This window comes from Polychytrium aggregatum (assembly GCF_025602895.1).
Source record: "Polychytrium aggregatum strain JEL109 chromosome Unknown BJ171scaffold_50, whole genome shotgun sequence".
NCBI lineage: Eukaryota > Fungi > Chytridiomycota > Chytridiomycetes > Polychytriales > Polychytrium > Polychytrium aggregatum.
The window spans coordinates 218,865-234,772 of record NW_026516252.1 but is presented as its reverse complement, the minus strand read 5'-3'; the positions used below and the strand labels follow the sequence as shown (position 1 = coordinate 234,772).

The 15,908-nt window shown below is 56.0% G+C and overlaps 4 protein-coding genes across 4 annotated transcripts; all 4 read left to right on the top strand.

Annotated features, from left to right (window-relative positions):
* Positions 1–482: 482 nt before the first annotated feature.
* Positions 483–5,668, top strand: BJ171DRAFT_240842 (uncharacterized protein). Its single transcript, XM_053106635.1, has 22 exons — positions 483–748; positions 1,028–1,051; positions 1,138–1,175; positions 1,308–1,323; positions 1,404–1,459; positions 1,581–1,676; positions 1,830–1,851; positions 1,976–2,064; positions 2,226–2,316; positions 2,478–2,491; positions 2,602–2,832; positions 2,921–3,015; positions 3,124–3,229; positions 3,338–3,419; positions 3,590–3,714; positions 3,888–4,027; positions 4,168–4,267; positions 4,425–4,479; positions 4,597–4,737; positions 4,858–4,955; positions 5,115–5,172; positions 5,273–5,668. Exons 1-22 carry the CDS (start codon positions 523–525, stop codon positions 5,542–5,544), a joined length of 2,175 nt encoding a protein of 724 aa, XP_052962797.1. The 5' UTR covers positions 483–522; the 3' UTR covers positions 5,545–5,668.
* Positions 5,669–5,970: 302 nt separating this feature from the next.
* BJ171DRAFT_522847 (uncharacterized protein) lies at positions 5,971–9,370 on the top strand. Its single transcript, XM_053112515.1, has 10 exons — positions 5,971–6,405; positions 6,533–6,843; positions 6,964–7,021; positions 7,111–7,197; positions 7,341–7,432; positions 7,579–7,632; positions 7,747–7,938; positions 8,075–8,268; positions 8,450–8,606; positions 8,762–9,370. Exons 1-10 carry the CDS (start codon positions 6,057–6,059, stop codon positions 8,939–8,941), a joined length of 1,674 nt encoding a protein of 557 aa, XP_052962796.1. The 5' UTR covers positions 5,971–6,056; the 3' UTR covers positions 8,942–9,370.
* Positions 9,371–10,129: 759 nt separating this feature from the next.
* On the top strand, positions 10,130–15,145 carry BJ171DRAFT_240798 (uncharacterized protein). The gene is made up of 10 exons (XM_053106633.1): positions 10,130–10,412; positions 10,558–11,122; positions 11,357–11,368; positions 11,482–11,585; positions 11,727–11,743; positions 11,928–12,137; positions 12,278–13,434; positions 13,574–13,671; positions 13,796–13,892; positions 14,072–15,145. Exons 1-10 carry the CDS (start codon positions 10,370–10,372, stop codon positions 14,952–14,954), a joined length of 3,186 nt encoding a protein of 1,061 aa, XP_052962795.1. The 5' UTR covers positions 10,130–10,369; the 3' UTR covers positions 14,955–15,145.
* BJ171DRAFT_240803 (uncharacterized protein) lies at positions 15,050–15,882 on the top strand. Its single transcript, XM_053106634.1, has one exon. The coding sequence runs from the start codon at positions 15,145–15,147 to the stop codon at positions 15,763–15,765; it is 621 nt and encodes a 206-aa protein (XP_052962794.1). The 5' UTR covers positions 15,050–15,144; the 3' UTR covers positions 15,766–15,882.
* Positions 15,883–15,908: the final 26 nt, after the last annotated feature.

Below are 15,908 nucleotides of genomic sequence, written 5' to 3'. Positions count from 1 at the left end.
ACCTGGACGAGTACGAGCTGGGATCCTGGCGATAGTCAGACATGGCGACGGGCTGGAGGACGCTGTGGAGAGCGGCTCTGGAGGACGACCAGGTCGATCTGGGGCGAGCGGCGAAGAAATGACGAGCAAAGAACGGCCGCGGTTTTGGAGAGGCGGCTCTCGGCGAGAGGCTCTCGGCACGCTCTCGGCACGCTCTCGGGCGAGCGAGAAGCGCGCGGTGTCTGTGTGCCGTTGTGTGAGTGTGTCTTTGTGCGTGTATGTGTATGTATGTGCTGCTGCCGCTGTTGTATGGATGTGCTGCGACTGCCGCTGCTGTGTGTGCGCGGTCGTCAGGCGCGCCCCCGGCCCAACATCGCACAGTGCAACGCAGCATCGCACAGCGTCGCACGTGGTCGCACACGCCTGGCGGCCGCGGCTCTCCCTCGGCTCTGGCCACGGCCAAGTCCCCTTGCGCCTGCGTTGATTTCTCGCTTCCAGTTTCTGCATCCACCATCGACCTCCGACCGCCGATCCTCCCGCAGCATGGTCCTGATCGAGCTCGAGGCTGCCTTTGAGGACACCCCGGTCTTCCGCGCCGCCGTCAGGGACGCCCGCGCCAGCGTCGACTACACCGATGCGTCTCTGTCGCTGCTTGTCGACCTGGCTTCCCAGCTCGATGCTCTCTCAAACGATTACCTCAAAAAGTCAAAGGAGTTTGCCTCGCTTCTCAAGCGGATCTCGCAGGCCAAGGCCATGGACGAGCGCCAGGGTAACACTCTGCGGCCCTCTTGCATGCATACAGACGTGGTGCTGTGTGGCTCGCCAGCCGCTCTCGGCCCTGTCGCTACTGATGCAAGTGCCGGGGCCAGCAACTGGTTCGGCTCGCGACAGAGCGCTATCAATGCCGCTCGCCTCTCTCTCTATCTCTCTCGCATCCGCCACCAACCACCGTCTTCTGACAACTCTGCGCTTGTTTCGAACCGCCTGCCGTTCCATATGGGTGCTGGTCTGTCTTGCTAACCCTCGCCATCGACGGGCTCGCCAACAGCCGCCATCTATGTCAAATACTGTGGTGAGTGTCAATACCTGACCACTGCTTGCATCGGGTCCTGATTCCTGGTATCCATCTTGACCATCCTCGTTGCCCACACACAACAGATGCTCTGCAGGAGGTTGAACGCAATAGAATGATACTGGTATGAGCCGTCAGCGATCGATCCACAAGCCTCGACCGGAGAGGGCGCGCTTGCCAGATCGTCGGCGACGAAGCCTGCTCTGATTTTTCCCTGCCATTGCCTCACCCAACCCGACACCTCGTCGGAACACAGTCCTCCAACCTCAACGGTAGCGTTATTGGCCTCTGCGCATCCTAGGAGTCGGTCCGTGTGGGACTCTGGCTGACCCTTCGATCAAACTCTTCGTAGCTGTGTTTCTGGAACCCATCAAGGACTTTCTGGCCACCGAGATTCCTCCGCTCAAGGTGTGTTGCGCCGAACCACTGTGTCGTCCAGATCGCATGCGCCGCTGGCTCGCATCGATCGTCGGGATGTGCGGCTCCGCTGACGCCCATGTCCCCCCCTGTCTCGGCTTTGTGCTCTCAGAAAAGTCACAAGAGCAACACACAAGCCCGCGACGCCTACTCGAGCTCCGCATGGAAGTTCATGGCTAAGAAGGCGCAAGAACCTGGAATCGAAGAGGTAGGGTCTTTGTGCGTGATGCAACGCTGGTGTGGGACTCGATTATTTGTGTCGCTTTTGCGTTTGGTGTCGATCTGCTATCGTTTGCTGCATCCGCTCTGTCCCGCGCCATCGTGTATGGCCTCTGTGCTGACCTTTTGGCATCTCTTCCAGCTCGCCTTGGAAATGGCCATGAGTGAGTTGGGGGCTGGACCGTGACCCAAGTGGCGATGCAGCGCTGGATCAATGCCCGACCGCGAGAGTCCCGGGCACCGCTGAGACCTACCCTGTCTCTCTGCCAACACATCACTGGCTCCCAGACCGACGTCTCGTCCACGAGACCAGCATAGATTACTGCTCCAAGCTCAACGACTACAACAAAAAGATGCCCATGATCTTTTCAGAGTCGGTCCGTACTCTGTCTACGTTGTTCCTGGTGGCGATGGCCCAACTCGCAACCATCTCCCAGTCAATCCCTCGTACACTTGCGTTTGAGTACCATCCCACCTTCGATCTGCTGACATCCTGTTTTCTCTGCCGCGTGTTCACGGACTGGGTGTTGCGCTCTAGATTGTCGGATACATATACTCGCAACTCTCCTTTTCGCATCAGAGCTACGACACCTTGAAAGAACTCGAGCCAAGCATGCATGAGATGAATGGTACGATATGCAGATAGCTTTGCGTGCAGCCACGTTCAGCGCCGATGCAGTTGCCTGGCTACACTCAATCATCACCCGCTGCACGGCACGCGAGACAAGCCTTCCAGAATGCTGTGTCTCACAAAGCTCTCAACTCTACGATCACTGGTGCACACTGGCAGACTATGTTGGAAAGGCAAGCTCATGAGACTCAAAGCTGGTTCTATTTCTTGAACTGTGAGCATGCCATGCAGTGTACTTGATCGACAGGTAACCGTAAACGACTTGCTTTGCGGTCTCACACAGGTGCGACAAAAGTACGCAGAAGACAAGACGCGCGAGAACACCGATATCTATCTGCAAATTATCCCGCCATCGGAGTACAATCCGCAGACATCCTATGTCCGCGCAAAGCGCACAGAGATCAAGAAGAGCGGCTATCTGTACACCAACCATACCCCCGGGCGAAAGTGGTTCACTTGGGGCTGGAAGTACTATTCCCTGCTCGACAACATCCTCACGATCACCAACGATAAGGTCTGGATATACCTCAGTCTGTTTCGCACCACCCACCCGCCTGTACCGCGTCGTTCTCACACGGTGCCATCCCATTCCCCTCCTCAAGGACGAGGAGACCATCATCGACCTGAGAATCTGCACTGTGAAGGAAAATCAAAAGAGCGAGCGGCGCAATAGCTTTGATTTGATCACACCGCAGGAGTGAGTTTCTCCATTCTTCTCCTGGCGATCGCCACTATCGCTGGGTGGCGTCGATGAGCCTCGCTCGGAACCACGTTGATGGTATCTGACTAGCACCACAATACGCAGGTCGTACACTCTGCAGGCTCCCAACCAAAGTGACATGGAAGACTGGATCGCGGTCATTCAGAGAGGCATCACATGCGCCTTCAACGGAGGCTCGGCGAACTCATCGGTAGGGTGCTCCACAGCAATCGATGCAGATGCCGTCGGTACAGTATCACATACTTGTGGGTGCTTGGCTGACGCTGTTTGTTTGAAACCATCCCCACGCCGTGGCCAGCTCTCGAGCCTCGGAACCCACGTCAGCGCCGAGTCTCTTCAGCCCTTCAATGAGTTTTTGGAGCGAGTTCGCGCAGTCGAAGGTACGCTTGACACGAGCTTTGTTTTCTTGGGTGCATGATTGACATGCGTGGAAAATTGTCTATCGCGCTGCCGGCTGGGAATGTTGATTCGGGTATGCCGTGGTTGCCTGTTGGTGGCAAAGCGCCGTGCCCGCCAACTTTGCTCACGGATCGATCTATTTTGCTCTCAGCCAATACTCTGTGTGCCGACTGTGGCTCGTCCGTTGACGTGGAATGGGCCAGTGTCAACCTCGGGATTATCCTGTGCATATCGTGCTCCGGTATCCACCGCGGACTCGGCACGCATTTGTCAAAGGTAGGAAAGTGAAACAAGTGGTCGGATAGGGTCCGGTCAGGATTGTGCGTGTCCTGGACTCCACCGATGCTGTTTGACCACGCCACCTCGGTTGACTTGCACCTCCCCGGCCTGCTGTATTGCTGGTACTGCTCTCCGTCTAACGTGGCGTCGATGCCGTTCCGATTGCTCAGATCAAGGGTCTGCGGCTCGACAAGTGGGAGCCTGAGGCCCAAGAGCTGCTGCTGCGGCTCGGTAACGAGCGGGTTAACCCGATCTTTGAGCGAGACGAACAAGCGGTGCACGATATGAAGCCGTCCATGCACTCGGATCGGTGAGTTGCAGTCTGTGATCGAAGGCCATCCTGCTTTCCTTCTTCATGCCTCTGTCTCCAAAACGATCACAGTATTGATCGAGGTGTCCTCGTTCGCATCTCTTTCGCGACTCGCTGACGTGCTGGCATTTTCCACACAGTGCCGCGCGACTCACATGGTGTCTCCGCAAGTATGTGAACAAGGAGTTCATCCATACCAAGAACGACATATCCGAGTTTGTCGAGAACCCGGTGCATCTGGTGAGATGCCGTGGATGCAAAATGCCCGGACTGCAGCACACCAGCTGCCGCCGCGGATACAGTCGCCATGAGAGTTGGAATGAATCCAGCACCGTATTTGCTGCGCTCCAGAGCGGAGATCAGCCCCAGCTGACATCTGGGCTTGGTCTTGCGACAGAGAATCAATCGTGCCGTCAGGGAGGGCAATGCGCTCGAAGTGCTCAACTGCATCGGTATGTGTGCAACAAGGCTGCCCTGTGGGAATTGGGGGAGGCGAGTTGGGGGAGGGGAATCGAGAGCCAGTATGCCTCGCTCTAACGATCTTCGATCCGCTGGGTTTGGCCGCGCAGTCCACGGCGCCGACGTCAACGAAGTCGATCTTGCCGGCGACTCCCTGCTGCACTATGCCGTTACGGCCAATGACCGAGGAATGTGTGAGCTGCTTCTGCACTACCAAGCCAAGATCAACCAACCCAACGGTCGCGGCCAGAGTAAGACCAACTCATTGCCTCACGCCTGAGTGTCGGCGCTCTCTTCTCCCTGCTGGTATGTCGACGTGCCTTCACTGATAACTTTTGCTTGGGCGCCCTCTTGCTGGCCTCATCTTCTAGCTCCGCTGCACTTGGCTGCCTTGGCCGGCAACGTTGGGATCGTCACTCAACTACTCCGCAGAGGGGCATCGCATGCGGCTGTTGACAAGGATGGAGAGGTAAGCGCGTGTGAGCGATGCAGCGGGATAGGCAGCCTCACTGGAAGAACGTTGCCCGAGACCTCTATTTTCCAGCGCGGTCCCCTTTGCTCCAGCATGCAATACTCGACTAAATACCATCTCTCACTGTCGACCAAAAACCGTGGCCGTTCTTCGCAGACACCCCTCACCCTCGCGGCGAGCAAAGGAACGGAGGGTGAAGACTATGTAAAGATCAGTAAGTCTGCTCATCCCAGTCCTTGGTCTCGGTCTCGGTCTCGCTCGAGGCGCTGGCACGGATTCTGACCTGTCTCGACATCTCTCCGGCCTCCCGCTAGTTACGTTGCTCAAGCTTGTCAGTCTAAACCACGAGAACCAGGACCTCAACCAGCCCCCGAACCTCGGCATCGAAGAAATCCTGAACCATCTCAACTCCAGCTCGCCTGATGTCACCAGCAGCAGCAGCAGCAGTAGCAGCAACATTGGCCCTGGCAATGGCAAGCCACGATCCGGGCCGGGCAAGCGCCCACCATCGGCCAGCGGCAGGAGCACCCCCGATTCACGCTATGTCTGGGACATGGAGGACACGGCCTCTCCCTGGGCTTCGTAAAGGCGGGGGGGCAGTTTGTGTTCGTGGAGAGCACCAAAACGAAGCGGGACACTGTGTTCTGAGGGGTGTCGTATTGTTCTGGGTCCTGAATACACCCCGCATCGCGACATCAATACCGCACAGAGCATGATTCCGGTGTGCCAGTCGATCGTCTCTTATCGAGATTAATGTCAAAGGCGAATCAGCCACTTCGGCTCTGAGCACATTGGAGGTCGGGCACGCCTGTTGGCTCCGATGCTGGTGGGTGCACATGATCGAGACCATGAGCGCTGCAGAGCCACCCGCAGCCCATTGCCGACATGATCAAGGAGGCAGTCAGTGCTCCACACACTCTATTGAAAGGTGAATGGTGAACGGTGTGTATTCGGGGCCCAGAGAAAGTACCCAAACAGGGTGTCTCGTCTCGGGTTCTACTTTGTCATTGCATTCACCATTCCCCACCTCGCCGGGGTTCATGTCGCTTTGGCGGGCCTCGCTGGTGCTCACCTGTCTTGCCTGATCTTTCCCTTGGCATGACCAACCGCAGCCACACAGCGAACAATAGCAGCGCCGACGTCGATACGGCTGCTGATCCACCAGCTGCCGATCCATCGGCTGCATCTGCCTCAGAAACCCACAAGTCCTCCGATGACGCAAGCGATTTCGATCATTCGCTCGAATCCTTACAGACGGTCCTTTCTGTGGTGGTCCTGCGAAGGGATCGGTTCTTCCTGGACCATCCGCTCGACTCGTTCCCTCCAGACATCCTGCCGTCCGATCTCGAAGCCGAGAGAACAGCATGGCTATTCAAGGAGATTGAGACAGCTCTGGAATCCTTCAACACCGCCGCGGCCCAGATGGGGCTCGAGCCAGCACAGATCGGTCAGTGCTGCCTGCAGCTGATACGCAGGATACACCGCCATTCTCTGCCCTCTAAACCGCCCTCGAACGCTCGCTTGCTCTTACCCGTCTGCCGCATGGCGCTCGTCCGGTTCTCGACACAACCCAGGCTACAGCGGAGCACCGGCCTTCTCGCAGCTGGGCTCGTCGCCTCCTCCTCACCCACAGACACAGACAGCGTCATCACCGCATCCACGTTTGTTCCGGCCCTCGGCCCATCAGCGGGGTCGATTCTATTTGCTACGCGGCCAGCTGTTCAACTGTCTTTCGGGATACTCCCCTCAAGCAGAGCAAGATCTGTCCAAATGCCTCAAGCTGAATCCGGGAGCTTCCGAGGCCTGGAACTGTCTCGGCGAGTGCTTTTGGAAGAAGCTGGACCTGGAAAATGCCCGGCGATGTTTCGAAGCCGGACTATCCAAGGTCGCCGGCACTGAATGCGCTCATTCTCGATGTGTTGCATGGTAGATGGCGGCTCGTTGATCCGACCTGGCCCGGCCATGCTGTTCTCTGAGCATTTTTTCGTCCTCGCTCTTTACACAGGCTCGCTCCAAGGAGCTGCTCTTGAGTCTCGCTCAACTATTGCGACAGAGCGGGCAAGGTAATCGGGCTGCGGTGCCGAAGACGATGGGAGATGCATAATTGAAGCAGGGCTGGCTAATCCCGTCGGACTGGCTCTCGTATCATAAGCCACGGATGTCCAGAAGAGTTTGCAGGAAAGCCTGGTACTGTGCAAGGAGGCACTTGCGTCGAACCTCGACGATCCTCTGCTCTGGAGTAGGTGTCTGACTGATCAGCAGGTCGACAGAGAGGCCCAACGTTATCTGAAGATCTTCAGAACTGGGGCCGTTTTGCATCGTTTATTGTGGCGACTCTTTCCGCCGAATGAAGTTCGCTGACTGATCGTGTCTGGCCAAAAGATGGCCTGGGGACTGCCTACCTGAAGCTCTTCTTCAGCAATTCACTCGACAGCTCGGATTTGAAGCGGGCCCTGAGCGCCTATAATCGGGCGGTACGCAGCAGAGACATCTTGCATCCCAGTAGCTTGTGCACGGCAAACAGATGTCCCATAGGCATTGGCGCTTGTTTCGGCCCTGGCGCTTCTGTACACTCATAACTCCACGGCTCTGGTCTCTTTTTTTTTTGGGGGGGGGGCAGGATTCGGTGATGGGCGACACTATCAACGTTGACCTCTACTACAATCGAGCCACAGTAGGTGAAGCACATTGACACTGTGTGTGATGCCGGCGAATAGTAATGCCATGGCCAGTGCTGTAATTCTGGTGTGTATTCCGCGGGCAACTCACCGAGCTTTCTGGCGGGCAGCTCTTTCAGTATACCGAGCAGTACGATAAGGCCGTTCAGGACTGGCGCCGGGTCGAGAAAATCGATCCATGTATGACAGCCGGAACCAGCCGGAGCCATGATCAGGGCATATCCCGTTTGTCGGTATCGTGGAATGTGAACGTTGAACGGATCACAGAGTTGCTGCGGACTATGGCCCACGAGATTGACCGGGTAGGTTGGTGTGGCTGCCGAGATCGGATGGTGCAGACTGAATCCTTGTTAGCGACCACAGAACAACACGAAGCGTCACTGATGGCTCACCATTGCCCGCGGCGGTCATCGGAATGGTACCCTTGGGGAACTCCAGATCAAGACGAGCTCCGATTTGTGGTTGGATGCAGGCAAGCTAGCAGGCTATACCAGTCTTCCGGCATACTTTTCCGCCATCAAATGCACCAAGGTTGTGACCGACATTAGCCAATTGCTAGAGGGCTGCAACCCAGACGCCGTATTTGTATGCAAAATTGTAGCATCGGTCCGGCACAATCTCGCGTTACCAGGGTAAGCTCGGTTGTGCATTCATGGCGAAACCTCGGGTTGAGATATTCGAAACAGGCGGCTGGAGACTAGCTCTGGGAGTCCTTCATGCCTGTGCGAGGCGAAAGTCGCTTCCTGAGAAGTGGGTATGACGAGGCAACCACTTACCGATGCCCAACAAACAACGATCCTTTGAACCACCAAGATCGTTCATCGCAATCGATCAGAGCCGCAACGTTTTTGCTCTCAGTGTCTTCAACATCGATCGGGCTGTATTCAACTCCAACGACGTCCTGTCAGTTGCTCTGCCAATCCTGAGCGTCATCAATGCCAAATATGAAGATCCGACTGGAACAGGCGAGGTATGTGCCGCAGGCGTTGGGTGGGACGTTGGCCAAGCGGGAGAATGTCGGCGAAAAACACCAACTCAAACTTGGCTGGTCGAGCTTGTTGAAAGAATGAACCGGCCGAGCTGACGGACGGGCTGACGGGCGATCCTCCCCTACCCTTCGTTCAGATCCCGCCCCCGGAGCTCCGTGTTGAGTACAAAACCATCCGCATTGAGCACCCACGGCATGTGCTACTGAATGAACGGGCCCTCCGACCAAGCCAAATTGCATGCACCGAGCTTGAGATCGAGAACTCAGTGTTTTTGGCGGCAAACGACGTCGCCCCAACGTCCACAGCACTCCCCTGAGCACCAGGCATCTTGGGCTGTTAGTTGGGCCATGTGCCTGCTCGCCAGGCCGATCCAATGCGGCATCGATTCGGCTCATCCAAGAGCATAGCATGCTCAGAACGGGGTAATGCTGTCCTTGGGTATCGTTCGCCTCAACCACTGCTTTCAGTGCAGCGATCGCTGGTCCTCGGCGTGAAGGTTTTGCGACTGTTTCCCAACCTTGGTCGGCAATCGAGTGGGTTTGGGTCGGATTTGGGAGCACAGTCTTGCATACACCAATCGATCTCTTTGGACGCATTGTTGGTCATGATGAACAGGGGTGCATTCGGGATCCAGAACAAAGCGACATCCCGACTCAAAAGCAGAGTCCCGATTCGCTTGGGGCATGCTGTCAAAATGTGCGCCGCGCTTGTCTCAGGGTCGATCGCATACAGCACATCAATGGGGTATCATCGACCTATCGTCACGGAATGTCGCCGGGCCCCATGCATATTGCGGCCGTCTCACTTCTATGCCCGCACCGGTATCCACATTCCGCTGCCAAGAACAGACCAGATACCACTCGGCCCATGCGCACAGGCATGCTTTTACAGGTGTCCTGGCGGGTATCTCCGCCGTTTCGTAACGGCTTCCAACGGTATCCGGGTGCAGACGGGACTCGGTCCTGCGTCGATTCCGCGAGGCAGCCATGGGCCCTCATGCTTCTCCGTTTGCTGTTCGGTCTCTTTGCAAGCTGCATCCCCCCCCCGCAACAGCCCACACCCTCATTTGGGTATCTGCGCCAAGCCACCAGATCCCCAAAACGTGCATGACAGTGAACCCAAGCGCGCTCTCGGGGGATCCCGGCTGGTGGATGCGACGTCGCTCGACAGGACAGCCATGTCGGAAAGCGTTCCCTCGTTCGTCCCAACGACGAGCAGATTCGGAGCCAGAGGAACAGCCAGAGGAACAGCCAGAGGAACAGCCAGAGAAGCCGGAGCAGCCCGACGACAGTCGCTGCACACTTTCCGCTTCTCTGTCGGGCCGAACCAGCTGCTCCTGGTCAGTCGGTATCATGCCTCAGCCGATACTCGCCATCGGTCGGTGGAGCCAAGCAGCGCATACCTGACACAAACTCAAGTGCTCCACCAGCTCCACTGACCGCACTGTTTCATCCACCAGAGCCCATATATATATATTCCCTCGCCCAACGCTCGCCCGACCCCTTTCGTGCCTTTGGCCCTCCGGCTTCTGTCTTGCGCTCGTCTCGCACCAGCTCTCTTCGCCGTCATCGATCATCTCGAGCCCACCTCGACTTGCTCCGTTCTTTCTGTGTCTGTCCATCAGCCGGTTGTCAAGTCTCCGCTTTTGACCCCTCCTCCTCGTTGACCCCCCGTTGATCCCCCGTTGATCCCCCGTTGATCCCCCGTTGGCAGCTCCCGTCTTTCCCCTGGCTTGCCTCTTGTCATGTTTGGCTTTCCAGAGGCCCCGGAGCTCGGCCAGAAGCGAGGTATGGACGCCGTCAGAGAGTTCCTTTGTCTGACAAGGTGATTCGGTTTGCAGGCAGATGCACGGCGAAGGCAAGGGATGCTGACCTTTCCCTTCCTTTCCCCCTTTGTCCGTTTTCCCTCGCCCATTTGCTGTGCTGCGTCCAGCCTTCGACCAATATCAGCACCAGAGCAAGCCCCTGTGGAAGGCCGTCCGCGAAGGCAACTTTGATGAATTTTGCACGCACGCAGGCATCACCCCGGAGCAACAAACCAGCCAGCAGCTCCGCCAGGAGATTCAAGGCACTGGAGTCGAAGGCGAAACTCTGCTCCATGCCGCTATTCTTCATTGCCAAGACGACTCCGAGGACTTGGGGTGGCACAAGATTGCCACGGCATTGATCTGCAACGACGAAGGGCTCGTCAATCGAAGCTACGCCAATGAGCGGTACAAGGGCGAGACACCGCTTCATCTTGCTGCTGCCAAGAACCGGTTCCACATGTTCGAGCTGCTTGTGGCGAATGGTGCCATCCTCAAGTGCTGCTTTGAGAAACAGCATGAGCAATCTTGCAAGTGTGGTGCCCTCAAGGACGAAGTCTTTGCTATCACATCCGATCAAATGCATGTCCCCAATGTTAAAGCTACGGCCGCCGGTAACGAAGCCGCCGAGGTGTGTGTCCTCAACGGGCATGCCTTCCGTCCTGACGAAAGCGGCGGCTTCATGTACTATGGGTAAGTACTTGGTCGTGCTCCATCGACAGGAAGCCTTTCGAGGATGTACAACGACGTATCAGTCCTCGCAGACGATGACGAACCTGTCGAGGGTGGGGTACATTTTGTCCGCTCTATACGTTGATGCCGCTGCCCACGATCCCCATGGGCATGACTCTGACTCTTGCATTGTACCTCTATGTGCCCAACTCCCCACATGTGTTCCGATCAACTATCATTTGACACGAACTACAGCAAGTCGGCGTTGTGGGTATCTCTCTCGTCCGCACACCTGAATCAGTCTCCACTCTCACACGGCATCTCGGTCTCGAGACTCTGGCAGAATTTCCCTGACTTTGTCATTGTGCTCTTCCATACAGAGCTTTTGCAGCTGTCGCGGGATCAATCGATATCCTGAAGAAGCTGTTGAACATGGCGTTAACAAACAAGGCGGTATCTCCCTCGTGCCGAATCGAGGGCGATGGTAAGGATGCTTGGGCCGGCTAGCAGTCGACCAGCAGTCGACCAGCAGTCGGCCAGCAGTCGACCAGCTATTGACGGGTCGTTCACTTGTCTGGATTCACTAACACCGGCCTGTGCTCACCGCTGCACTCATACTTTCCAGGTAATACTGTGCTGCATGTGAGTATTGTTCTTGGTCGTTCTGCTACCACTCCATCGTCGAGCCGCAGCTTGTCATAAATCACGGTGGCTATCTAAATCAGACCGACACCGTCGGAGTCGAGCCACACAAGGCAGCTTTCACGTAGAGCCTCGGCGCCCTAATATCATTCTGCCATCGCCTTACCTTTTGCTATTTCAACAGATTCTCGCCTACTGGGGCCTGTTCAGCCCGAAAAACGGCAACGAGAGCAGCTGGGACATCATTGTCGATTACTGCGACACACACTATGGCCGCGACTCCGAATATCATCCGTTCAACATCCGAAACAAAGACGGGATGACGCCGTTCCTTGTCGGAATACATCGAGGGCACGTTGGCATCCTGGACACTCTCAAGGTTCCACTATGGGAGGTGAGCATGGCTATGGCTGTGGTTGGCTCGACACGGGATACTCCCGAGATGCTTGGTCCGCAAACAGCCTAGGGCTATGGGCCGAGGGTTATGGGCCGACGTCTCGTGCTGGCTATGCTCATGCCTCGGTTTGTGTCCAGTTTGGAATCTCCAGGTCCTACATGTTCCGCGTTGACGAAATCGACACATGGAGAGATAAGGAGTTTACTTCATCGGATTATCTCGAAAACCAGATCGCTCTGATGAACGACAAAGTCTCCAAGGGTCCGGGAAAAACCTTTTCGGGAAGTGCCGCAATGACGAACACTCCAAGTAGCCAGTACGATCACCAGGCTGTTCCTGCCAGGTCGCCTGATGCCTCAGATAATCCCGATGCATCTGAAAGAGTGTACTTTCACCTCGGTGTCAAGTTTTCTCCGACCATCCATCACAAGTCCGCCATCCAAATGGCCATCGATGGCGGATTCTCGGACATCTTGGTCCATCCAATTATCCACTCGGTCTTGCGAGTCAAGTGGGAGACCCATGTTCGACGGACATTCGTCTTCGATACCGTCATTCACATAGTCTTTATCATCTCCTTCTCGGCGGCATTTTTGTTGTTGCCATCCCACTATGCTGAGTGGCCCAACTACCTGACAACCACGGGCGATCCTGGGAAGACCGCTCGTGAGTACGCCCGAGCGTTCTTGGAGGCTGTGACAATCATACTGGTGGGATTTATGTTCCTTCGCGAGGTCGCCTGCACCACCACTATGATCCAGTGGCCCAGCTACAAAAATGGCTCCAACACCAAAAATGGCGCCGCCGCTCAGCCGAAAGCCATCTGGGAGAGAGTCACATCTATTATGCAACCCCGGCGACTGCGACCCCGACGGCCCCGACAACCCCGACGAACGCTCATCATCTCCAGGGTCCTGATATGGTACTACACCTTCACGACATGGACCTTGGTTTTCTTGACGACAGCAGTCGTCTTGATCAGGCACAACGTCTTCACCTTCCCAGACCTTTCAACCCAGTACCACGTCGAGAGCATCCTGATTGGGTTCCTTGCCTTGGTCGGATGGCTCCGCTCCCTCTACTATGCGATCGGGTTCGCCAACCTGGGTACACTGGTGGTTGCCGCGTGGAACTGCATCACCAAAGACCTGGTCAGCTGGTCGATTATCTACGGCATTGCCTTTTTCTCGAGTGCTCAAATCTTTAGTCTCCAGATGAGAAACTCTGCGGGAAACAATAATCCCAACGCAACACACTGGACAAGCGCATCCATCGCTCTTCTGTCGCAATTCGGGTAAGGCCGGTTTATGGACACTGTGCGCCATCAAGCGCGGCATTGCATGAAGGAGGTTGGAGGATCTCTCCAGATGATGCTGATGGAGAGGATGCGTTGGAGAGCGAGTCGAGACTGACTCGACCTGCTGCGTTTCTAGGTTCCTCTTTGGACAGGGACAGCCCCTCGACGACTTTTCCAATGCCGATGATACCACCATGACCTTGATATTCTATCTCGTCTACCAAATTATCACTGGTACGGTGTTCGTTGCCGAGATATTTCGTGGATGTTGGCGCGGCGGATGCTAACCAGGCTCCCGTTCATTCCATCTGCTACATGGGAACCATCTGCTCTGCACTCCCGGCCTGTCATCGTGCAGCCATCTTGCTGCTGAATCTCTTTATCGCCATGCTTAACAAAACTTTTATGGAAATCTACGAGCGTTCTGAAACCGCGTGGCACTATCAATGGACTGTGTACGTGCTAGTTTCAGTACACGGGGCCAATGCCGAATGTCTCTCGAGACTGCAATTATCCAAGTGTACTGCCGGGGGGGAGGGAGTAGCTTCGGCCTCGATCGACCCCAGATCATTTCTTCTGTGACTTGGCGATGCAATTCTGCTGACTCTATCTTCCTCTCTTTCACTCTCTCCAGGCTCGTCACCCACATCGATTCCAGAGTCCCTTCCTACGATATCAATCGCCGGATGAAGTTCTCGTCCAGCCTGATTCCCTTCCTCTGGCCTTCAATTATTGTCATGAGGCTATGCGCCCTGACTCCCAAACTGTCCATGGGCGTTCCGATGCCGTTGAAGCACACCAGATCTGTTGTCGTCAGCTCGATCACACCCAGCCCGATAGCATCCAGATCGACAACACACACCTCCGCGACAACCGGTTCGACGATGCCCAATTCGGTTGCCGAGCAAACCACCGAAAACGACCGAGGATCATCGAACCGGACGCTGTCGGCCCACTTCAAGCCACAGGAGACGAGTGCCACTCGACACAAGAGTGACGAACTGGTGACAGCCAACTTTTTGATTATCCGCGAGCGCCAGTCTCGCCAGAGCAGAAACAGCGATCATGTTGTGTACGATCCGGTCAAGCTCTTCACTGGATACCGAGAGTATCGAATCCATGGATTTCACAGAACCAAGATCTGGCACCGCTGGGAGGAGAGCGAGGAAGGCACCGATGAAAGTGATGGACTTCAGCAACAGCAGCCGGCAGTTGCAACAGGCCCACCGCAACAGCCTACCAACAGCCATTCGAATGGACCAAAAGATTGGTCTATCAATGTCGAGCCCAGCTCAAATGGCCAGGGGCAGTCTAGTTCTAGCTTTGGAGGGAGCGCAATCGGCCCTCGCAGCCTTCCCAGAAACGAAACACCAGCACAGCCATCAGACACGGGTGAGGCCTTTGCAAATCGCACCGGCTGGAGTGTGCTCCACCGTATGTGGCCTAGTTCGAGATCCAAGAGCTCTAGTGATTCCGCCCCGGAGGATAGATTGCTATCAAAGCTCCAAGTGGAATGAGGGATAATGTGTTACAGTATATCCAGAGAGGAACGGGACAGTCACTTTCTGGCTTCTGAAGCCCGCTGACTGACTTGTAGGCCCAGTGGGCAGGCCATGCGATTGCACTCCTGTCTTCGTTGGCAATCTCTTTGTTTTGGGTGGGTCCGGAAGCACAGTCTTGAATACACCCGGTCGATCTCCTGTGGCAATGATCGACTGGCATACCGAGATCATGTTCCTGGCTGCATTGATGTCTCGATCCCACAGCGTATGGCAGCTTGCACAGCTCCGGACAAAGTGTGGTTTCTCGATATCAAGATGCTCGGGTGACTCGAGTCGCTTGGCTTCCCGACAATGTGAGCACACCTGCGATGTGCTGAACTCGTTCACCGAGCACACATGGATCTTGGAGACGGATCGGTCTGGTGGGCGTCTCTGGTGGTGGTGGAACTGCTCGAAATACTTGGCAAACCTGAGTCTCCGTGGGCTGGATGCGTATCCCTTCCCCTGTTTCCAGGATGCATTCCCAAAGGCAATCACCACTTCGGTCTCCTTTGGTGCCTGGTCGATGACTCGCTTGCACATCTCGTGGACGGTGCGCTGTCGCTTGCTGTGGAGATCGGGTCGCTTGAATCGCCGTCGCCGGGTCAGGCTGAAGTACAGCTGTTTGTCCAGCATGTCTCCATCGAACACATGGCGAATGTATTGCAGGAAGGGATCCAACCCAGGGATCTTGGGACTTGGTGTGGTGCTCATCCATTGCTGCAGACCAAGGATCTTGTGGGTGCTCTGGATCCACTTGGTCGCCTGGCTGGTGTCTTTCGCTTGAGGGGAGCCATCTGGCGAGAAAATAGCGACGATGGCTGGTTCTGCCCTTGGGGAAGAAAGAATCTCCTCAAAACCGGCGCATTTTGGGCTGGCAGAGATACTGCACAGTGGCGTCCTCGATTCGGATCCAGAAACGCATCGCTC